Source organism: Mytilus galloprovincialis, chromosome 10, assembly GCF_965363235.1.
Source record: "Mytilus galloprovincialis chromosome 10, xbMytGall1.hap1.1, whole genome shotgun sequence".
NCBI classification, from domain to species: Eukaryota; Metazoa; Mollusca; class Bivalvia; order Mytilida; family Mytilidae; genus Mytilus; species Mytilus galloprovincialis.
Window position 1 is genome coordinate 46963000 of NC_134847.1, and position 24718 is coordinate 46987717.

At 31.4% G+C, this 24718-nt stretch overlaps 1 protein-coding gene across 12 annotated transcripts in view; it reads left to right on the top strand.

The window, feature by feature from the left end:
* Positions 1–24718, top strand: part of LOC143047676 (AT-rich interactive domain-containing protein 1B-like) — a 55432-nt gene that overhangs the window by 8212 nt on the left and 22502 nt on the right. For 6 of the 12 annotated variants that reach the window (XM_076220866.1, XM_076220868.1, XM_076220869.1 and 3 more), the window contains 5 exons: positions 523–672; positions 1415–1711; positions 3404–3481; positions 20268–20388; positions 24384–24479. In XM_076220866.1, coding sequence (XP_076076981.1) covers positions 523–672; positions 1415–1711; positions 3404–3481; positions 20268–20388; positions 24384–24479 — 742 coding nt within the window. Of the gene's footprint in view, positions 1–522; positions 673–1414; positions 1712–3403; positions 3482–9529; positions 9549–16034; positions 16157–16350; positions 16443–19196; positions 19312–20267; positions 20389–24383; positions 24480–24718 lie in introns of those variants that run through there. The other 6 variants (XM_076220870.1, XM_076220873.1, XM_076220875.1 and 3 more) reach the window with 6 other exon arrangements.

The following is a 24718-nucleotide window of genomic DNA, read 5'->3' on the forward strand; positions in this document are numbered from 1 at the left end:
CCTAGATCTTTTTATTCAATTCCGGGAAAAAATCGTTTCAGGTCCGGAAAAATTCGTTTCAGGTCCGATCCAGATCCGTATTTTACTTTACCCAAACAATCAAATGGCTGCTCCCAGCACAAATGTGATACAATTAAGGTTTAAAAAATGTTGGCACTGGGAGGATTATTCAATTAAAGCTTCTTTAAAGAGATTAAATGATTTTAGGGTGCAGGACCCTAACCAAACATGACATTTAACCATCTGCAAATCTGACAGGGAGTGCAAACAAAATAAAAAAAAAAAAAAATCCCGACCTACCGACCCTGATTTTTTTGCCTTGGCAGCAGGAAACAGACATATTTTTTTTTTGACCTTATTGATTTGTTGCAAAAAATTCATAAATATTTGTAAAAAAAAAACAGGCCAAGATGAACAGATCTTGTGTGGAGTCTAACTAGTAAATATTGTGTTGGACTTCCTTCATGTAGTGATGCCAGCAGACGTAGAGTTTACTTTCAATTCATGATTTCTTCTTTATAGGGTGGACCTGATGCAGGTCAACAAAGGTCAAGTTTTTCTCCAAACTATTCCATGATGCCTAACCAGTATAGTCCAGGACAGTTTTCCCCCAACTCTAGGTTTGGTATGGCAGGCACACCCAACAGACAGAATGCTGGTTACAATAACCAGGTAGGTTGTGCATATTTAGGTTGGCATGTCAACTGATCGTTTCTAATAATATAATAGACTTACACATGTACAATTGTCACATGATTTGAATAAATTCTATTTGACATGTATTTCAAAAGAAACACAGCTTCAGCTGATAGAAACTTGTATGTGAAACTCAATTGACTGAACATTATTTACTAGTATTATTGATTTGTCATGTAGATCATCCAAGTACTATTTTATATGTCTTAATAATGTATCTAAGATGTGGTGACAACAGAGAATAACAAATAACAAGTATATTTTGTGGACTAGTGCTATTAATTGTGAATTTTGATTGAATGTCATTTAGTGTCAAGTACAAGAACCAAAATTGGGTCTAATCTCGGTTTTACTATGGGTTAGGAAATAAACATTTAAGTTTGCATTTCTAAAAGAGTCCACATATGACTAGTTTAGCAGATTTTAAAGTTTAACAGATACGATTCTGTGTTATTTTGTCAACGAAAATAAAAAAAAATCTCAAAGTATATTTGTTATTCTCTAGTTGCTTGCATAAAGGTTTACAATTTCAAATGCAATGGTGACAAAACTTAGGACACCTAACTAAAAATAATGATAAAACTCAGCGTTACCATATCTGAGCTTAAGAATTTGATAGAACAAGTGGCATGATAAGATGAACAAAAAAATAATTTTTAGTAGCAAAAAAAAAGAAGAAAAGAAACATACAAATTGATAAGGTTTTTGTTGTGCGTAGATGGGACCACAATATGGTCATCAGCAACCATCCTCCGACCAACACGGATTTGGTTCTACGCCATCACAACAGTATCTTCCTCCGTCTTCTCAATCGTATATGCCTCATAATCCATCTCGACAGCATACTCCATCCGGACCCACACCACCACCATCATCAAGAATATCACCAGCACCATCAGACTCATCAAACTCTCAACCACCAGCTCTTTCACCAACTCCATCCAGACAACAGACCTCACAGACACCACCAAGTTCAGGGCTTCAACAACCCATCAGTCAACAACCTAGTCCAGCAGTAAGTTTTATTACGTGTAAATTAAAAGTTGTAAGTTTGGACCTCTCACTTAGAAGGGGAATTGTTTAAGGTGTTTTTTCTCAGATACTGAACCATCATTATAGACTAATTACCATATTAAATGATGGTATTGTATTCTGGCAATAAAGATAATTTCCTTCCAAAAACAAAACCAGTAGTAAAGGCCATAATAAAGTTAATTTTTTGCTGCTTTTTATCTCAAATCTGTACATTTGAAGATGTATTTTATAAATTTTCTATTGATAGTGTCTGAAGAAATTTAAATCGCGTTTTATTATGTGTAAATTAATAGTTGTAAGTTTGGATCTCTCACTTAGATGGGGAATTGTTTTTTTTTCCTCTTAGATACCAAACCATCATAAAAGACTCATTACCACTTAAACTGATGATATTGTGTTCTGGCAAAAAAGATAATTTCCTTGCAAAAACAAAACCAATATAAAAGTCCATAATATATTTAAATTTCATTTTTTTGCCACTTTTATTTCAAATCTGCATTTGAAGATGTATTTCATAAATTTCAATTGATAGTGTCTTATAAGAAATATAAATCAACATGTATTATTATCTCGCTCTTCAGATGTAGCTCAACAGGTTTTAAATCATATGAATGCATACAAAATTTCATAAAAATCTGAAATATTATGGTTGGATTACATATTCATTGCCTTGATAACCTTTATCACAATATATAAGAGTTATAACAATGATTTGAAATAGTTTGAAGTTATCATTCAAGCATTCTTTTTATGATGTCAAAAAAATTATGTTCCACAAAAAAAAACGTTGATTCTGAACATGCATGAAATATCTGCCACTGGACATTAAGCAACCAACTATCAATCAGTTATAAAAAAACATACATGGCATAGATGCCAACCATTACGATTTTTCCGTAGTTTTTCCGATTTTGCGATAAAAACTACGCTATTACGGTCAAAGTCGAATAGTTACGGATTCCCAATCATCGACGTTCAATTTTGTAAAACGCGGATTTATATCATTACTTTTCCGTCCTGGTCCAGTATTTAGGAAACGCCAATGTAATGCTTCTGGTTTCTCGGGAGTTATCAACCTATTGTTGGGTAACTAACTGACTTCCGAAGAGGCAAACTTGCATTTTATTAAGTAGCTTTCCCCCTTTCTCTTCTTCTCCTTGACAAAACAAAAATGTTTGAGTCGAGAACATCTGAACAATTAATGAATGGAATACATACTACAGACAACATGTTAAATGACAAATTTTAGTGTACATCACTTTGCAACCACTAAGTCAGTAATTTTTATTGGTAAATGCACGTTTATGAATGATTACTGAATACTTTTCAAAAATACGGAAAATTTGATAGTTTGTTACTGATTGTGTCAAAAGGGGGTTGGCATCTATGACATGGGATAGATCTATGGAAAGCACTTTAAAATCTCAAAATATGTTTTGTACAGTAACCTTGAAAAAATTGTTTCTTCACTTTCTCACATGTAAAATAAGGGCCTAAAATTTTATTTGTTGAAAGTTGTCAAAATACCTAACAATATCCAAGACTTTTTTTCACCCCTGTTAACCAAATTGGTTTGAAAATTGCTGTGTTCATCCACTCAGATGAGTCACTTATGTTCTGATGTATGAAAGCATTTGGTAAATTCCATGCTAACTGTTGTATTCTATTTCAGGGGAGTAATTCAAGTTGGAGTGGAACTAACAACAGTAATACAAGTAAAAGAAATGGGGAAGACATTGAAATGTCAGGGGTAAGTTCCTTTATATCTCTTCTTTAACTTTTAACATCTCAAAAAGCAGGTTGGTAAGTAAGTGTTGTTTTCCAATTTATGTAACCTGAGAGCCTGATCATAATTTGCCTTCAAAAATAAATTGTAGCAGCTCAGATTCAAATCCAGGACCCCTGGCACAGTAAATTACTACCGTATGGTACCAACAACAGAAAGAGTAATTGGCATGCAAACGAAAATTTTATTTTCAACAACATGCTTGTATAAGAGAATGTAAAGGGCTGAATGATCTCAGTTGATTTTTGTCGAGCCTGCGAGTTTTGTCGCAGAAAGCTTGACACAGGGATAGTGATGTGGCTACGGCGGCGGTGGTGTTAGCTAACTTCTTAAAAGCTTTATATTTCATAAGCTGGAAGACCTGGATGCTTCATACTTTGTATATGGATGCCTCATGTTACCAAGTTTCCTTTTGTCACATGTCCAATGTCCTTGACCTCATTTTCATGGTTCAGTGACTTCTTGAAAAAAAAGGTCAAGATTTTTTGTAATGTTCAATTCTCTCTTATTATAGGTAATAGGATAACTATATTTGGTATGTGCATACCTTGCAAGGTCCTCATGTCCGTCAGACAGTTTTCACTTGACCTCGACCTCATTTCATTAGTGAACAAGGTTAAGTTTTGGTGGTCAAGTCCATATTTCTGATACCATGAGCAATAGGTCTAGTATATTAGGTGTATGGAAGCACTGTAAGGTATACATGTCCAACTGGCAGGTGTCATCTGACCTTGACCTCATTTTCATGGTTCAGTGGTTATAGTTAAATTTTTGTGTTTTGGTCTGTTTTTCTTATACTGTATGCAATAGGTCTACTATATTTGGTGTATAGAATGATTGTAAGGTGTACATGTCTAGCTGGTAGGTGTCATCTGACCTAACCACATTTTCATGGTTCAGTGGACAAAGTCAAGTTTTTGAGTTTTGGTCTTTTTTTTTTCTAATATTATATGCAATAGGACAACTATAATTGTTGTATAGAAATATTTTATGATCTATATGTCGGTCACGGAGGTTTTATTTGACCTTGACCTCGTTTTCACGGTTCATTGCTCAGTGTTAAGTTTTGGTGTTTTGGTCTTTCTCTTAAACTATAAGCAATAGATCAAATATATTTGTTGTATGGAAGAATTGTTAGCTGTACATGTCTGCCTGGTATGGTTCATCTGATCTTGACCTTATTTTCATGGTTCATTGGTCAATGTTTAGTTTTCTTGGTTAATGTTAAGTTTGTGTGACAGTTGTAATAAAAATTTGTAATAAATTGTAATTAAAGCTTTATATTGAGGACTATTAACATAATATCAATGATTAGTAAAGAAAACGAGACATTTCAGCGTGTGCACTCTTGTTGTTACAAGGTCAAGGTTAAGTTTTTATCGTTTGATACATTTCTGGGATTCTAAAAACCAAATATACTGCCTAGCTCATACAGGCAACAGACATGATTTGATCAAGGTCATTATTTTGTCTACCCCAGTGCACTAAGACAACATCAAATTATAATGGTCATCATGTTGAGAAAAGTCAGAGCAGTGCAGATTTTTCTAAAACTGAACACATGAAAGATGTAAATTGTATTTATAGCTCAAATATTAAATGGGTTGAATAAGAATTCATTATTAGTCCCCTTATTATTTGTTGGATATAAATAAAAAGATGTTGACAGCTTCAAGGAACTTTAACATGTTTAAGGTAAGATACTATGAAAATAGTTCTAAATTTAAAATGAAGCTAGTAACATGGAGTAAAAGAAGTTTCACTGGTATAGAATTCAACACAAAAACAATATTTCTGGTTCTCAGGGAATATTTGACCAAAACGGATCCAAAATTTTGTTAAAATTATTTAAATTAAATATGACTATTTACGACTGAGGCATTAAAAATAACTGTGGTAGCATCTGTTATGAGTTGGTTCACTAGATTTGAAGAGCAGACCATTTACAGAATAATGTGCTATAAGTGCCAATATCAAATGGTTGAAGCATCCCTGTGTTGATTTTCATTATTACTTGAAAAAGTATTTATTACCAATCTTATTTGATTTTAGATTGGAATTTTACAAGCTTTGTCATAAGCAGTTCTAAGTGGCAATCTCAGTTTTAAATGGCTTGTAATCACTTCAGATGATCTACTTGGACAGCTCCCCTAGACTTGTTACCTAAGCTGTGCAAGATAGAAACCATCCTTATACAATGCCATGCATGTACTAATGTACATGTATAAGACTGATTGATCTGTTGTGTAAGGTTCTTAGGCCAAAAAAAAATATATGTCTGTTTCCTGCTGCCAAGGCAAAAAAATCAGGGTCGGTAGGTCGGGATTATTTTTTTTTTTTTTTTTTTTTTTTTTTTTTTTTTATTATTTTTGCACTCCCTGACAGATTTGCAGATGGTTAAATGTCATGTTTGGTTAGGGTCCTGTACCCTAAAATCATTTAATCTCTTTAAAGAAGCTTTAATTGAATAATCCTCCCAGTGCCGACATTTTTTAAACCTTAATTGTAGCACATTTGGCTGGGAGCAGCCATTTTGATTGTTTGGGTATAGTAAAATACGGATCTGGATCGGACCGGAAACGATTTTTTTTTCCGGAATTGAATAAAAAGATCTAGGGTCGGGGCTTTGAATCAGGGTCAGTCGGGAAACAGGAAACAGACATATATTTTTTTTTGGCCTTACATCAATTCAATTTTCAAACAGTTGCAGACTTTTCTGTAGAAATTTTTTCAACCCGAAAAAAGGTTGACAAATGTATTGATATTTATTTGGCTAAGGTTGATCTCTATCTGATGCAGCTCATTTGTTAAAACCAACACTTGGATATCCTACTGTGCACAGTGCTATTAATTTTGTCTCCAGGATTCTCAGGTATAAAAAAAAAGAAGATGTGGTATGATTGCCAATGAAACAGCTCTCCTCAATAAGATTTATATTTCAAAAAAAAATATCGAAAAGTTAAGGTTGACATAAAAAACATATATTGAAATCTGAGATTATGTATATTTTATAATCCTTTGTACTTAATTGACATCAAATGTTTCCTCAGAGACAAGATTATTTTTCAATATGTCACTAAAATTATATTTTCATTGAAATGCATGCTGTAAATTGCATAACAAATAAAAAATTTAGTTGATTTAAAGAAATTTTGTTTTAAGGTAGATTGGGGGTCTAAATTAAGATTCATAATTCTTTTTAATGATTTCCCAAAATGTTGTTTATATCATTCTTTTTATGCCCCGCTGTAACCGAGGGGACATTAAGTTTTACCCTTGTCTTTCTGTGCATTCCATAGTTGGTTTCCTTTCTCCAAACTTATTCTAACTTAAGTTTGCCTGGACCAAATGTTATGAAACTTGTACACAATGTTTATTACCATGAAAACTTGTCATAAAATAAAAGAAAAATTGGGCTCAAAGGAAACTTTTTACTGCTACAAAACAAAATAGGTTAATTCATAACATTCTTTTAGGCCAAACAAAAATATATGTCTGTTTCCTGTTTCCCGACCGACCCTGACTCAAAGCCCCCGACCCTAGATCTTTTTATTCAATTCCGGAAAAAAATCGTTTCCGGTCCGGAAAAATTCGTTTCCGGTCCGATCCAGATCCGTATTTTACTATACCCAAACAATCAAAATGGCTGCTCCCAGCACAAATGTGCTACAATTAATGTTTAAAAAATGTCGGCACTGGGAGGATTATTCAATTAAAGCTTCTTTAAAGAGATTAAATGATTTTAGGGTACAGGACCCTAACCAAACATGACATTTAACCATCTGCAAATCTGACAGGGAGTGCAAAAATAAAAAAAAAAATCCCGACCTACCGACCCTGATTTTTTTGCCTTGGAAGCAGGAAACAGACATATATTTTTTTTTGGCTTTATAAAAGTTACATTAGCTGAATTATCTCCCCTCAAATGACAATTTTGAAAAGAAGTTAATCAAGCAAAAATATTTGTGAAAAGAAAGAAAAGAAACAGTTGGGAAATATGATAAAATGCATAATTTTCTTCCTTAAGATAAAATGTCTTACAAATTAATCGCATTGGGTCATTAAAAATCTAGACCCATTTTCTGGGAAAAGACGAGCTGTCAATCCCCTATGGGGTTGACCAGAGTGACATTCCCTCACATCATTCATTTTGTTTTTATAGTGTGGAAACCCCCCATCAAATCTTACTGAGATTGATGAGAAGGAACCACACAAATGAATAGATTGACTTTAAATACTTTTCTACACATTTCCCTTCTGTTTCTAGCGAAATTATCGTATTTTGAGCTCTCTTTTACACTATTAATACGTTTTTTTTTACAATCCGGAAAAATCAGTATGACGAGATATTCTGAATATATCCAAGCTACATTATATATTTTATAATGACGTCATTGTTGGAATGCCACACTATGCAGAAGCAGGGATATCCTTCACTGGTAATTTAGATCATTCTCAGAGTTGGTGCACTAATTATAAAGTGTTATTTGTTAAATTTAAACATAATTATGTTTGCTCTAGATGATTCAAACATCAACATGCAATACTTTAATTTGTAGGTCAACAACTTTCAAAGTAAACAAAGTTCGTGGAGATACATAAGATTGGGGAGAGAAACGATTTTTGTCGAGCCTGCAACTTTTGTTGCAGAAAGCTCGACATAGGGATAGTGATCCGGCGGCTACGGCAGCGGCGGCGGTGTTAGCTCACTTCTTAAAAGCTTTATATTTTAGAAGGTGGAAGACCTGGATGCTTCATACTTTGTATATAGATGCTTCATGTTACGAAGTTTCCGTCAGTCACATGTCCAATAACCTTGACCTCATTTTCATGGTTCAGTGACTACTTGAAAAAAAAGTTCAAATTTTTTGTAATGTTGAATTCTCTCTTATTATAAGTAATAGGATAACTATATTTGATATGTGCGTACCTTGCAAGGTCCTCATGTCTGTCAGACAGTTTTCACTTGACCTCGACCTCATTTCATGGATCAGTGAACAAGGTTAAGTTTTGGTGGTCAAGTCCATATCTCAGATACTATAAGCAATAGGGCTAGTATATTCAGTGTATGGAAGGACTGTAAGGTGTACATGTCCAACTGGTAGGTGTCATCTGACCTTGACCTCATTTTCATGGTTCAGTGGTTATAGTTAAATTTTTGTGTTTTGGTGTGTTTTTCTCATACTATATGCAATAGGTCTACTATATTTGTTGTATGGAATGATTGTAAGGTGTACATGTCTAGCGGGCAGATGTCATGTGACCTTGAACTCATTTTCATGGTTCAGTGGTCAAAGTTAAGTTTGTGAGTTTTGGTCTTTTTACCTAATACTATATGCCATAGGTCAACTATATTTGGTGTATGGAAATATTTTATGATCTTTATGTCAGTCACGAAGGTTTTATTTGACCGTGACCTCATTTTCACAGTTCATTGCACAGTGTTCAGTTTTTGTGTTTTGGTCTATTTTTCTTAAACTATAAGTAATGGGTCAACTATATATGTTGTATAGAAGCATTGTTAGCTGTACATGTCTGCTTGGCATGGTTCATCTGACCTTGACCTCATTTTCAAGGTTCATTGGTCTTTGTTGAGTTATCTTGGTTAATGTTAAGTTTATGTGACAGTTGTAATAAAGCTTAGCTTTATACTTAGGACTATCAACATAATATCAATGATTAGTATAGAAGGCGAGACATTTCAGCGTGTGCACTCTTGTTTTCATTTTTTCTGGAAAATTCTGTTTTGTGAATCTTCCTCCAAATCAGGAGCACCTCAATTGATGAGTAATTATCCACTAACATAAAAAAAAAGTGTGTGTAACAACAAATAAATCATTGTAATGGTAAAAAAAAAAAAAAAAAAAAAAAGTTGCATTTTATAGTTTAAACCTATTTATTCATGAAATTTACAAATATTTCAAAATGTAGGATCTGAAACAAGCTTCACACAGTTTACATCAATCATTTTATTTTTTTATTAGTTCCTGTATCCCTGTGATGAGAGTTGTAACTGGGAACTTTATCAATGGTAATTTAAAATTGAATGGATTTTTCAGTCCTAACTTTCTTAAGAAAAAAATTAAAAATCTCAGTACTGTCACAAAAAAAGAAAAATGGCCTAGCCTGCTGTTCAGTGGTACACAATTAAGATTTCAGAAAACATTGTAGAATCGAATGTTTAGACTTAGAAGATGCAGATCTCTTGGTCCAAATTGAATCCTAAACTAAGGGAACAAAATTAGATTAAACAACAACAATTGACTTCAATATTGTCAACCTTTCTACATGTTCTAGCTGTTCTTTTTTTCATTCTTTATATGAAGAATATCAAAAGATAACCCCCCTAAAAAAAAAGAGAGACAAGGGCCGTCTTTCCCCTCAGAGCTTTTCTGCTACTTTATAATCCAAGGTGAGAGCAAACACACTCAATTAATTTTATTACACTTTCTGCCACCAATATGTGTTTTCCTTTTTAAGATGAACTAGAAATGTTTCCTGATGTAGTACCCAATATCAAGTTCTAAAAAAGGACCAACATTCTGTCCAAAAATATCAAACCTAGTGTGTGAGAGTTAGAATTGTAAATAAGAATTCTACATACAAACGTAATGTGTTGTCCAAAAATATCAAACCTAGTGTGTGGGAGTTAGAATTGTAAATAAGAATTCTACCTACAAATGTAATGTGTTGTCCAAAAATATCAAACCTAGTGTATGGGAGTTAGAATTGTAAATAAGAATTCTACATACAAACGTAATGTGTTGTCCAAAAATATCAAACCTAGTGTGTGAGAGTTAGAATTGTAAATAAGAATTCTACATACAAACGTAATGTGTTTTGTCCAAAAATATCAAACCTAGTGTATGAGAGTTAAAATTGTAAATAAGAATTCTACATACAAACGTAATGTGTTGTCCAAAAATATCAAACCTAGTGTATGGGAGTTAGAATTGTAAATAAGAATTCTACATACAAATGTAATGTGTTGTTCAAAAATATCAAACCTAGTGTATGGAAGTTTGAATTGTAAATAAGAATTCTACATACAAATGTAATGTGTTGTCCAAAAATATCAAACCTAGTGTATGGGAGTTAGAAGTGTAAATAAGAATTCTACATACAATTGTAATGTTCTGTCCAAAAATATCAAACCTAGTGTATGGGAGTTAGAATTGTAAATAAGAATTCTACATACAAATGTAATGTGTTGTCCAAAAATATCAAACCTAGTGTGTGGGAGTTAGAATTGTAAATAAGAATTCTACATACAATTGTAATGTTCTGTCCAAAAATATCAAACCTAGTGTATGGGAGTTAGAATTGTAAATAAGAATTCTACATACAAACGTAATGTGTTTTGTCCAAAAATATCAAACCTAGTGTATGAGAGTTAAAATTGTAAATAAGAATTCTACATACAAACGTAATGTGTTGTCCAAAAATATCAAACCTAGTGTATGGGAGTTAGAATTGTAAATAAGAATTCTACATACAAATGTAATGTGTTGTTCAAAAATATCAAACCTAGTGTATGGAAGTTTGAATTGTAAATAAGAATTCTACATACAAATGTAATGTGTTGTCCAAAAATATCAAACCTAGTGTATGGGAGTTAGAAGTGTAAATAAGAATTCTACATACAATTGTAATGTTCTGTCCAAAAATATCAAACCTAGTGTATGGGAGTTAGAATTGTAAATAAGAATTCTACATACAAATGTAATGTGTTGTCCAAAAATATCAAACCTAGTGTGTGGGAGTTAGAATTGTAAATAAGAATTCTACATACAATTGTAATGTTCTGTCCAAAAATATCAAACCTAGTGTATGGGAGTTAGAATTGTAAATAAGAATTCTACATACAATTGTAATGTTCTGTCCAAAAATATCAAACCTAGTGTATGGGAGTTAGAATTGTAAATAAGAATTCTACATACAATTGTAATGTTCTGACAAGCATTGAAGTACTAACCCATTATGTTATGGCTATAGAACTTCAAAAGTCTGACTTTAAGTGCTAGTCTTTGTAAGAATCAGGCATTTTAGGCCACACCAATTTTATTTCTTGTTCTACGGATTTTTGGACTCCAAAAATTGGGGCGAGCGAGCGATTTGAAAATTTTAATAAAAAAATATTTATTTTGCAAATTTTTGAGGCGAAGCTTGAAAAGTAAAGGCGAGCGATTATATTTTTTTTTTGTAAACATAAAATAGTAGGTTTTGACAATATTAAAACTTGATTTATCACTTGTACTTTGACAATTTTCTTTAATTTATGAAGTATTTTTCCCTGTTCACCAATAAATAATTGAATAATTAGATTTGGTATATGTATGTGTGCCAATTAATGAGACAATTCTCCATCCAAGTCATAATCAGGTTGGGAACAATTAACCCCTCAATTTTATAAATATCCTTTTTATGAGGGGTCAATATAAGTTACAATATATTTTTTTGTAAATAAAACTTTTTAGTACAAAAGAGCTCATATTTTCCCAAAGAACTATATATCTATCTGGTATTAAATGGTCAAAACATGCCCAAGAATTTTGTAATATTCCTGGACTTGGGCCATGTTAACACATTTAGTTTAATATTATTCAAAATAAATAATATCATAAATAATTCTCTTTAAGAATATAGTAATGTTGTTTAAAATTATTTAAATATGATGTATTTCTCCCCTCTTTTAGTTAATTTTTTTAAGTTCTTCAAAGGATTTGTATCGTAACCACCAGAGACATATATACTCTGTGTATATATGTCTCTGGTAACACTATGCAAATCCTTGGTATTTCTTCAAGTTTCATTTTTACAACAGTAAAATGACCCCATATGTGCCCTTCTGAGGGATAATAGCAAATACAGGTCATAGTACGTATGGCAGAGCTTTGACCCAGACCAAACAGCAAGCTATAAGGGACCCCAAAATTATAAGTGTACACAATTCGAACAGGAAAACCAACGATCTAATTTATATATATATACGAACGGGAAAATACCAAATAATATTTATGAACATCAACGAACGATATCTAACTGCTGAACGACAGGCCCCTGAATCAATCAGGACAGGTGCATAAACATGCAGGGGGTATGGATAGTTTTGTATCGCCAGCATATTGCAGTTGAAGGCATTTCTTTCCGAAGTTCTTTGAAGTTTATTTCTAACAACGAACATATTTTGATAGGGAATCTAAGTAAGGGGGAAGGAAACCAATGTTTTGTTCTGTACAGGTATTTTCTTCTGTTTTCTATTTATATCGGAGCACTCCCATTTGGGATAAATGGGTTTCATGCTGAATCAAATATTATCACAGACATTGACACAGTGTACTTGGGTGCTTATATGTTTAAAATCGTTATAAATACATGTTAGATTGTGATTATAAAAACAAGTGCAAACATCTGTTTATAATATTTACAACAACAAAAAAACGGTGCGGGAAATGGACACGATTACATTTCCGGATGTGGGAAGCGGGAATATAAAAAAAATAAAAAGATTCTGCTTTGAAAAAAATAGGTGCGGGCGGGTCCGTCAAACAAGGAATTAAATTGGTGTGGCCTTAGGTAAAAATTAAAACATGATTAGAAAAAACCCACCGAGCTGATCATGCTATTTAATACTGACCATCATCCTGAGTTAAAAAGTATTAGTCTTTCGTTTGTGTTTGTCTGGTAATATCAAATAACTTTGGTTAGAAAATTGGTTAGAATGATAGCAAATTACAGAGTTATCTCCCCTTATTTGTTAATTTCTAGTGCATTTCAACCAAATTGTATCTTCTATTACCAGAACAGAAAATGGAAATGAATGCTATTTTTGTGCATAACTACATATTATGAACTGAAATTAATGTCAAATAGGGTGGGTTTTTTATGCCCCATTTAGGGGCATTATGTTTTCTGGTCTGTGCGTCCGTTCGTCCGTCTGTTCGTTCGTCCGTTCGTCCGTCTGTCCCGCTTCAGGTTAAAGTTTTTGGTCGAGGTAGTTTTTGATGAAGTTGAAGTCCAATCAACTTGAAACTTAGTACACATGTTCCTTATGATATGATCTTTCTAATTTAAATGCCAAATTAGAGTTTTGACCCCAATTTTACGGTTCACTGATAGAAAATGATAGTGCAAATTTCAGGTTAAAGTTTTTGGCTTCAGGTTAAAGTTTTTGGTCAAGGTAGTTTTTGATGAAGTTGAAGTCCAATCAACTTGAAACTTAGTATACATGTGCCCTATGATATGATCTTTCTAATTTAAATGCCAAATTAGAGTTTTGACCCCAATTTTACGGTTCACTGAACATAGAAAATGATAGTGCAAATTTCAGGTTAAAGTTTTTGGCTTCAGGTTAAAGTTTTTGGTCAAGGTAGTTTTTGATGAAGTTGAAGTCCAATCAACTTGAAACTTAGTATACATGTGCCCTATGATATGATCTTTCTAATTTAAATGCCAAATTAGAGTTTTGACCCCAATTTTACGGTTCACTGAACATAGAAAATGATAGTGCAAATTTCAGGTTAAAGTTTTTGGTCAAGGTAGTTTTTGATAAAGTAGAAGTCCAATCAACTTGAAACTTAGTATACATGTTTCCTTTGATAAGATCATTCTAATTTTAATGCCAAATTAGAGAATTTATTCCAATTTCACAGTCCTTTAAACATAGAAAATGATAGTGTGAGTGGGGCATCCGTGTACTGTGGACACATTCTTGTTTGGTCATGTTTTCACCACTGCCTGATTCTTAGGCAGACTGGCACTTAAAAAGACTTTTACACCTTTATTGTTATATTGTTGCCCTTTGTTAACTTGAAATTAAAACATAGTAAGTTAATGAAGTTTGTATAAGCCAAGATTTAACTACATCTATAGCACAATCTGAAGAAAAAAACATTATTCTAACAATAAAATTCAAACTATTCACCACAACCCCCCCCCCCCCAAAAAAAAAAACAATAAAAAAAAACAAACCCAAACCCCTAAATCTGCCTCTGAATCATTTAACTCAACAGGTTGCCAGAACAAAAACCCATTTAAATCCAAAATATTCTTAAATTTTTGGCTTCACATTATCTTATCTTAACACTCATCCTTCGATCTCTCATGGAGAGATGTCTCATGTGAAATTATACCACATCTCTTTTTATTTTTACATTCTCTTTCTCTTCTAGTTATAAAAAAATGACATCGTGATATTTTAGAAGAAAATAACAATACTGGAAAAAATAGAAAAGTTATTCTCCTTTCAACATTACTGAGAATGAAAAATCAGTGACCCATTTGCATAAATTTGTGTATTTTTATAGGAATGTGAAAGTGTACACACATAAAAGACCTGCTGATTAATTTGAAAAATCTTTTTCTTTGTTTTATGTCAGATGTCAGAATTCTGTAATTTGACATAAAAAAAAAAAAAGGTTACATAAACAATAAATATGTGAATATATGTAATACAAGTATAAACATCAAATAAAAGAATGATAAGATACCATAACCGTTAATGTAAAATCTTTTTAAAAATCATTTTAATCAAATAGATATATATATATTAAAAAAAAAATGATCTTCATATTGTCAAGGCTCTTAGATATACTGTTCCATATTTATGAAAGTGTATTAAAATTTAGTGATGTTTATGACATTTTTGTAGGTTCAGTTTCCTTTAATTAGTTAAAAGTAAGAAAACCATGAAATTTAAGATTAAAATTATACTCCTAAAGATATAAAGTTGCTTCTTCACTATTTTCTATTATTGAAAACAGAGATTTGTCCCTGAGGCAATTTAATTACATAGATCAATAGTGTCAACTTCATTAATTGCAATTGAACTTCAAATCAATTAGGTTGTAATTATTTTTGTCTACAATTTTATCCAGAATTACTTTCACTTGAAATGAGTTGACAATTTCCAGTGGTAGGGGCAGAAATCTGCTTGTTTCTCCGTTAAAACTGTAGCTATGGCTATGTTAGTGTGTAGAGAATATTATTGAACACTACACAGTTAGCTGATAACCAAGCCTGGTATTCATACAACACCACACATTCGCCAAGCTGACTGAATTGCTATTGATTTTCTCCCCTTGAAGTTAAAGCTGTTGTTTATCTTACTACCAATACAGAGTTTCATGTGTTTTTCTAAGTCTTTTCCACTTTTAGACTCTTGTTTACAAAATTTGCTCAAATTTTAAAGATTTTATTGAAAAAATTAAGTTAATGAAATGTGAAAAGAAATTTTTATATAAAAATATTTTAAAGAGGTATTGATTTCCTTTGTTTATTGAATTTGTAATTTGAAGAGCATTAGAAGATTTAAATTAAATTGATTTGGACCAATTTAAAAATTAACATCTTTTAATCTTCTTGCTAAGTTCTATTTCAAATAAGAATCTTATCAGGCAAAGGTAATTAAATTCTTCTTTTCATTTCCCTTTGTGTCGTACAAAGGCGATTACTTAAGATTTCTGAAATAGACTATAAACTTTAGCTGATCTGACACACCAGCCCTACAGGGCCGAGCCCATAATTGACAGAGGTTGATAAATGCTAGAAGATTCAAGATTGTATTATGTCCCTTGTTGCCTGTGTACTTGATTTTTGAAGTGAAGAGAAGTTGGACCAGTCCATTGTTAAAAAATAGGGGTAAGATGATTTATTTTTCCCATTAATTACTTTATATCAAAGTATATTTTACCTCAAATTAAAATCCATAGAAAACATATTTTTTCTCAGATAAAACAGACTAGGTTTGTAAAAATCCACTGAAGGAAATTAATAGCTGATTACTTTAAATTTCTTTTACCTTTTGGGCTATCATGTATTGAGCTGTGTAGGGGAGATATTTTTGGATTCTTTTATTCAGTTGTAGTAGGCATACACAGCTGAATATACATAGCTCTGGTATACTGTAGTCAGAGGGGAATTACAGGTAATGTCTCTGTTGTGTTGTCTTTATTAAATTCGTTATATTTTTAACAGATTAAAAAAACTTTGGTTGCATTTGATTTAAATGCTTAAAAAGATGTATATAAATTTGTATTCAGAACAATAACCTTTAATGATTTTCAACACACAATTTGTAACAAAAGTTCACAATAAAATAAATCTTTGTACATTTCACTTGATAAAAAAAATAACATTTTTAGATTTTTTTTTCAATTTGACATTAGTTGAAGTTTGGACAATTTGTATATCTGTTTTAAATTTTAAAGAATAATTGAGGTAATTTAATATTTAAATTTAGTTCTGGTTACCTATTGGGAGACATGTGCTAATTACACCTGTGTGAGTCAAAGTGAAACTAGCCAGTGATGTCAGCTGTCTAATCATTTCACTCACACAGCTGTTTATTTCTGGCACAGCTAAACTTGTTGACATAAAACTGATCAGATATCTCATTAAACCTGAACATTTGGTGCAGTAATCTCAGAAATCCATTAGAGGGCAAATACAAACAGATTTGTGACAAACACTTGATTTCTTATGATTGTAAATTTTAAAAATATAACCATAATGAAAGGGGACCACATAAAGAATATTATCTTAATGCACATTTTGTTTTCCTCATCAAAAATATGTTTTTACTTTTAACATATTTATTTAAAGTGGATTGCGGAAAAAAGTTATTACAATTTCTATCAACCCCTTTCTACTTTGTAGGTGCAAGTGCTGCCTTGATGTAATATTTTTTTAGAATGAAAAAGAAAGTCTGGTTGAAATGATACATAAATACAAACCAGCAAATATTTATTGTGTACCATTTACTTGTCAAAAGTGTCCTTTTCTTTTTTGTCGTTGTAAGGAGTGGTTAGTTGAAATATTGAATTTGAATAGTTGCCTGCCTGTTGGTTAACACCTAACTTTTGGTACAAAATAGGGATGGGGAGATGAAATATAAGGTATTTTTCCAAATGCTCATTTCGGTGAAGTCAGAACTCTTGTATTAAATTTTATTTGTAGAACTATTAACTATCTGTATGGCCCTAAGTATCTAAACTGTGTTTATTATCATTTGTTAAAAATAAAAGCAATTTGATGTGCTAGATTGTGACCATACAATGTTTCTAGGGGGCTTCTTTAATTGTTATTAAGCAAGTATGATAGGATGTAAAAAGTGGATTTCTGATAATAGGATTATATAATATTTACTAATAGATTTCAAGCTTCCTTTTATATGGAAAGCAATGAATTATGATGCAATGATACAAAATAAAGAGAAAACCACAATTTTTTTTTAAGACAAATGTATGTAAGTTATTCGTAATGTGAAGGAGAAAATTTAAGTAAAAATTAACACTGATCAATTGTTTGTCAAACATGTCGAATCCAAATAAAGATTTACTTAGACAAGCGTGGAAAGAAAATTTTATATTCTAAAATAAGTTATTCCTAATGTGAAGGAGAAAGTTATAATTAAGAAACTGATCAATTTTTGCCTTCTTGACATGAAAGAAATCTTAAATGTCCAAATCTGCATAAATTTCCTAGAATTTGTAATCTGACTAGCCTGCTGGTTTCCTGATGACTGACCATAGAACAGGGAACAGGTGTTAGGGCTTTCCAATCAATATCACTAGCTTTGTACAAAGGGTAATAATCAAAAGTCGTGGAAAACAGATGTGTAGAATGGTAAAAATAATATCCGTAATAATAAAAGAAAGTGAACAAGGTTTTCTAGTCAATGTTCTTTACTTTAGCTTGTGAGACGGTCAGAATCTGAAAGCTGGTCAGAATTCGAATTTTATACATGAAAGAATGTTTCAAATAACTCCAATATACTGCAGTTTTAAAAAATACTGCCCCCTTACACATGGTAAAGAGACCGTTTCATTTGAACTTTTTTATATTATTTAAGATATAAATTTGATTTTAAAAACTGAATTTGTAGTAAATTTTTAATGTAAAACTGTTTTATTGAGTTTAAGCAAATAAAAGAGAAAAAATAAGGAAGAAAGTGTTAAAAACCCTTAATCAGAAATATTTCCGTATGAAATGATTTAACTCAAACCTTTTAATTATATAATAACATAAGTTATTTCTGACCTGTGACATATGTTATTTTAGTTCAAAAGATTTTTGTCATGTAAATAGTCTTATTGTTAATGTTAAAAATAGTTACTTTTTCATGTATATATAAAATAAGACATTTTCCCTGATATATTTATGAATGTATTAGTGATACCTAATATGTGATAAGTGGAAATCTTTCTTTATTGGGTAATGACTAATTAAAGAGAAAAGAAATCAATAGAATTAATGTAAATAATTAACTAGTTCCAATATTCAAAGTCATTAACATCAGCTGGCAAATGATTACAGAAACAGCAATTTAATTTACTCTGAAAAATAAGTTGGAGACTGTTTATAGAATAGAAATGGGCTAGACATACAGGCCTTTTATGAAATACCTGGTATGTTCTACCTGACCAATCTTTGTACAGGTAAAAACTTCATAGCTAGAATACAAGTAGTGTGTGCTTCATATCAAGCCTTTGATAAGCCTGTATTATAGTCTGTTTCACATTTTATTATTAGTTTGAAAAACATCATTATTTTAATACTTTTCCTATGAAATAAATGCTTCTAAAGTTTATGAAACAAATTAGATATCTGATGAGGAAAATAGTAAAATGTGGACTTTGTTTATCATCTGAAAAAGCGAATTTGTGATAATTGATTTTCAGCTTGCCTTTGTCTGAACCTGTTATACATTATTCATTGTTGACACATAGGGAAAAACACAGGTAACACATAGCCAAGTTATAGAGATATATTGGACTTGTAATTCCAGTACTTAGGTAAATTTTTCTCTTCTCACATAAGGTTATTTGAAACTGTATTTAATTTAATGATGATTGGGAAGTTGTGACCTATAATCGAAGTAAAACATTGTTTGTTAAATACGTAGTTATAAGAAGGGAGAAAAAGATGAACTGTGTGAACTACACAAATAAATTCAGCATTTTTTTTTTATATTTATCCATTTAGAGAGAATTGAAGAAAAAAACCTTAAAAACTGAAATAGTCAGTAATTTAATAACGCTTTTTACTGAATTTTGTTAAACATCATTTGGGGCTACCTGAGGGGGATTTTTCCTATCTTGATAAAGGGAGATTGTGGTTTTGATTTTAACGATTATATAATGACTTTGTAACCAGTTAAAGGGGACTATTAAAGCAATGAAGTAATTATTAATGTGCACTAATTTGTGAAATTTGATATAGCAAATTATATGATTCACTAAAAAAGCAACGTAGGGAGAAATGTACATCCTGTTTACCTTTTGTTACCTGTTGTGCAAAGTTTAAATTGAGAAAAGCTAACTGCACAATTCTAAAGGGTCTACACATGTAACAAATCGAGAGAGAAAAAGGGGGAATCATGGAATAAACTGGGATTGAAATTTTAAAATGTTAGAAAAGGATGTATTGAGTACAATACCAGATATTCTAGAGTATTGTTGTTAATAAAGGGGGAAGACAAATGAGTAAAAAAAAAGTTATGAATTTGGAAATTTGGATGTTAGATGATTCTACCTCCAAGTAACCATAGTGAATTTGGAGTAAAGAGCAGGAGTCTGTTTCACGAAACTACTATTTAAGTCGTAAGCAACTCGTATATTTAAAACAAATCTTGAGTCGTTACTATTTTTGTGAAATGGACTCCAGGTTATTGAAACAAATAAAAAGAATCTTATACCAAATTGATTTGTTTGAAATAATTATGTTCAGAGTTTTATTTTTTTCATTTTAGGATTTACAGTCAGAAGAATCTATTGATGGTGTCCAACATCCAGCAGTATCGGCTTTGAGACCAATCCCATCACCTGTGGGGTCCTCAGGGTCAAGGTCAAATACTCCAGCTTCATTACCTGGTAAGTAACAAAATAAGATTCAGTTACCTTACCTCTTTTTCTAGTTAAGTTGAATGACCAGGCAAGTTCTTTGAAAATGTCATGTTTGAAAGAAATGATCCCTGATCATAGATTTGAAAGTATGGAGATGTGAAAGTTCAACAGTTTTAGACAAAGTTGTGTTAACATTACACTCAAGCGAGAGGTGTGAGAGACGAGGTATAAGACCAATGAATATAATGATAATGTAAGGCTTTAAATCATGGTTATTCAAGGTACTGATAGAAGTTGTCAAATTTTACTTGTCTAGAACCAGTAACAATCAGAAATTTGCAGTGTTTTTCAAGGGATTTTTTAACAGGAATTCCATTTAGATTTATTCTTTACAATTTATGGTTACCAAAAGTTATGATTAGCACCATATAATCAAATAGAATGTCATATTTTGTAATTTTATGATAAAAAGAGGAGTACTAGTATTTAAAAACCAACAACATTGTCATGATGTGGCATAATTAGATGCCAATTTGTGCCATTAACCCCTCATTTTAACATATTTAGACAAGAAAAGACCCCTCAGAAACGAAAGATAGGTAATCTTCAGATATATGATATCGCCAAGCGATACCACTAAAAAAGACTCAAAATCAATTCACCCCTATTTTCAGATATTAAATGAAATTGGTGATTACATGACACAAAGACATCAGCAACTTGCAATATATGTAGTTCAAATTTTTACCAAAGAAATCATATGCCAGTATTAATTAAAATTCAAATGAAGGACCATTGGTCGGAGAATTAACTGGTTGAAAAGTTCATTTAAGCCTTTTGATTCTATTTTTGAATACAATATTGATGTCAAAAATTAAAGAGGTAAAAAAGTAGTTGATTTCTCCAATATTTGGAATCTATTATATCATTTCTGTTCTGAGATAGGTGGGACTTTATTAAACATGTTTGTCTTTGACTTTCCGATATCAAACCAAATAAAATTGAGAATGGAAATAGGGAACGTGTCAAAGAGACAACAACCCAACCATAGAAAAGCAGAAGGTCACCAACAGGTCTTCAATGTAGCAAGAAATTTCAGCACCCGGAGGCGTCCTTCAGCTGGCCCCTAAACAAATATATACTAGTTCAGTGACAATGAAAGCCATACTAATTTCCAAATTGTACACAAGAAACTGTTTAGTTGTAAACAATAAACATTTATAATATGGAAATTTTTGTTTCGGTCATAGATAATTTAAAAGTAAAGAATGAGGGAAACTATTAATAAGTTTTTAAAATTTGTTTACGCAGTCCCCAAGGAAACTTGAAACACGAAATTATGAATTCAAATATAATCTGGTTGAAGGGAAACAACTCTTGGTATGAAAACATGCTTTTATGTTAGCATTTAGGTACAACAAACAGAAACTACTGCATAGAATGATTTTGACACACAGAAATTCAATTTGTCTTGGTGATAAAAATCAAGGAATTCGAATGTCTTAATATGTAAGAACACTTTCATACAAAGAAAAGATGTGTTTAACTGAAAAGTCTTGTAAATGTTGATATACTGAGAGTTGATTGCACGAGGTGATTGCACTAGCTGAGAAGTAGATATAGAAGTTTTACAAAAAGTGTAGACATATTTTTAGATAAGAATAGGGTAAAATTATTTTTAATCATCAGGGATGTTTACATGTATTTATATTAAAGTATTTCTAAACGGAATTATATCTTACCTTTAATGAACTCTGATCCTAATCTATAGGTTATTAGAGACATAATATATATATGTTTATTGACACAATTTTTATTTTGTATTCAAGTCATTCACATTGTGTCACCTGAAGCATGAATTAAAATAGGAAACAATATATACTTGTAACCAGACACTTATAAATATTGTTTATGTTGGGGGCGTATGTTAGGTCACTAGGTTATCAGAACACATCTTTATTATGTCTTGTGAATCTGTTATTATTAATCCTATGTTATCTTACAAAATTGATCTATTGAAATTGTCTACAAAAAGTCTTAAGACATCAATTGAAATGGAACAATAGAAAGATTTTCTTCTTTGCAAATTTAAAAAAAAGAATAACACCATGACCTTTTCTAGATTCAAAAGTCAATCAGGTGTATTTGTGGTTTTCACAATAGAGAGCTATTGAAATCTTTCATTGTAATTCATAAGTAGGAAACATCTGGGTTATTGTTTACTCAAGGTGATAAGTACTAAAAAACAGTTATTTTAAAAGTCAGGGGATTTCCCACTGTTTATTATCATTAGATTAATGGTTTCTCCCTTAAGCTAATTATAGACAATAATGTGTTGCTAAGTAAAGCAAGGTCATGATCTGGCACCTGTTTGATGATTTATTGTTTATATACATACATTATGACATCACAGGACTTAAAGCTAAGACTCACTTAATACTTCACCTGTGCATGGCATTGAGAGATAAAATTCAATTATAAAACCACAAATCACATTTGTTACTGTCTTATTATTGCAATTAATTTAATTGTTATTGGTTGACTGTGTAAGATATAAGTGCACCAGATGCAGTATAAAAAAATCAATAAGACCCACTTAATGATGAACATAGTTATAATTACTGCAGGTTTATTAGATCATTTCACTTTTTATGATTGTTTGATGCAATTTAGTGCTTTAACAGGTCTCGTTAAATTACCATAATACTGTATCCTAGAGTGCAGATTGATCACATTATACTCAAGATAATGTGATGTTTCATTCACTAACAATTAAATCAGTGATAGTGAAATATAAATAAGTACTTCTTGTGCAAGGAAAATGTGATAGTGAAATATAAACAATAACTTCTTTTGCAAGGAAAATGTGATCGTGAAATATGATCAAAAACTTCTTGTGCAAGGAAAATTATTTGTTTGCACAGCATGAAATCAAAAGCAAAATTTCTTGATTTTTTTTATCTTGATTAAAATCTAATTTTAACTTTAACTTTAATCACCTGCAATATCATTAAATTCTTTAGATATGTAAATACAAATTATTGTATATATAGCAAGGTCTTGTTTACAAGAATAACTATGCTTATTAAATTGCACTGTGAAAGTTTTTTTTTTTTAAAAGTACATTCGATACAACCATCAAGTATTTTCTGATATTTAAAACTGTAAGAAAACAAGAATCAACATGATCAAGTGTTTTCTATAGTTATATGATGCAAATGATGATATGCAATCTTTAAAGTGCACAGTGCAAGGGACTTTTTGAGTAGTAAATATGCTTGCATTATACACATGCTGCTTTCTTGAAATTAGTTCATATGAAACATATCAAGATTCAGTACCTACAGAAGTTAGTTAACAAATAAAAGTATATAATTGCTGATATTGGGGAGCTTATTAAACTGAAGGCTGTTTCGTGAGCTTATGAAGAACGTCTTATAAATCTAAGGTCACTGTTTATGAACTTATTGTAAGGTCACTGTTTATGAGTTTGTATGCGCTGATATGAAACTGAGGTCAATATTTATGAGCTTAAGTATAAGGTCATATGAATCTGAGGTCACTGTTTCAGAGCTTAGGTATAAAGTCTTATGAATCTGAGATCACTGTTCATGAAGTTATGTGTAAGGTCTTATGAATCTGAGGTCACTGTGTATGTACTTGTGTGCAAGGTCTTATGAATCTAAGGTCACTGGTCGTGAGGTTTTCTGTTTGGAACTTTCGTAATCTGTCAGTTGAATATTGAAAAGCCACTTATTTCATCATTGACGATCTGCTTAATGAAGGCAAGTTTTCTTAAGCTAGATAATTGGTACCAATCAACACCATGAAAATATGGTCTACAACATGTCTACAAAAAGCAAGTTCGGTAATTCCTGTACACTCCATTGGTCATTAACAGCTTGAAGGTGTATGTGTGAACTGTGTTAATATGTTTTCAATTGCGTCATCAGTGTTAAAAAATATTTAAAATTTCTGGATATACCCAAAACAGAAATGTATAAATTTATTTCTTTTTTCAGGTAATGCTGTTGGGAGTCCAATGCAGCCTCGTTCTTCATCACAACAAATAGATGGACAAAATACTCACATGAACCAATCACCCATGGCAACTCAAGGTTCGTATAATGTATACTGTGTTGTATTTGAAAATAAAAAAAAAGTATAGTTAAAGTTTGTACAATTTAAATGTTTATTATGCAATTGGAAATTCTTGGGGTGCTTAACAAATGCTAGCAGTTAGTATAATGCACTTTGCAAATATAGCCTCTACTTGTAATGCAAATCTTGACATTCTCTAGGTAAAGAAAGATAACTCTTATTTTCTTGTAGAATAAATGCATTTATATTTTAAAGA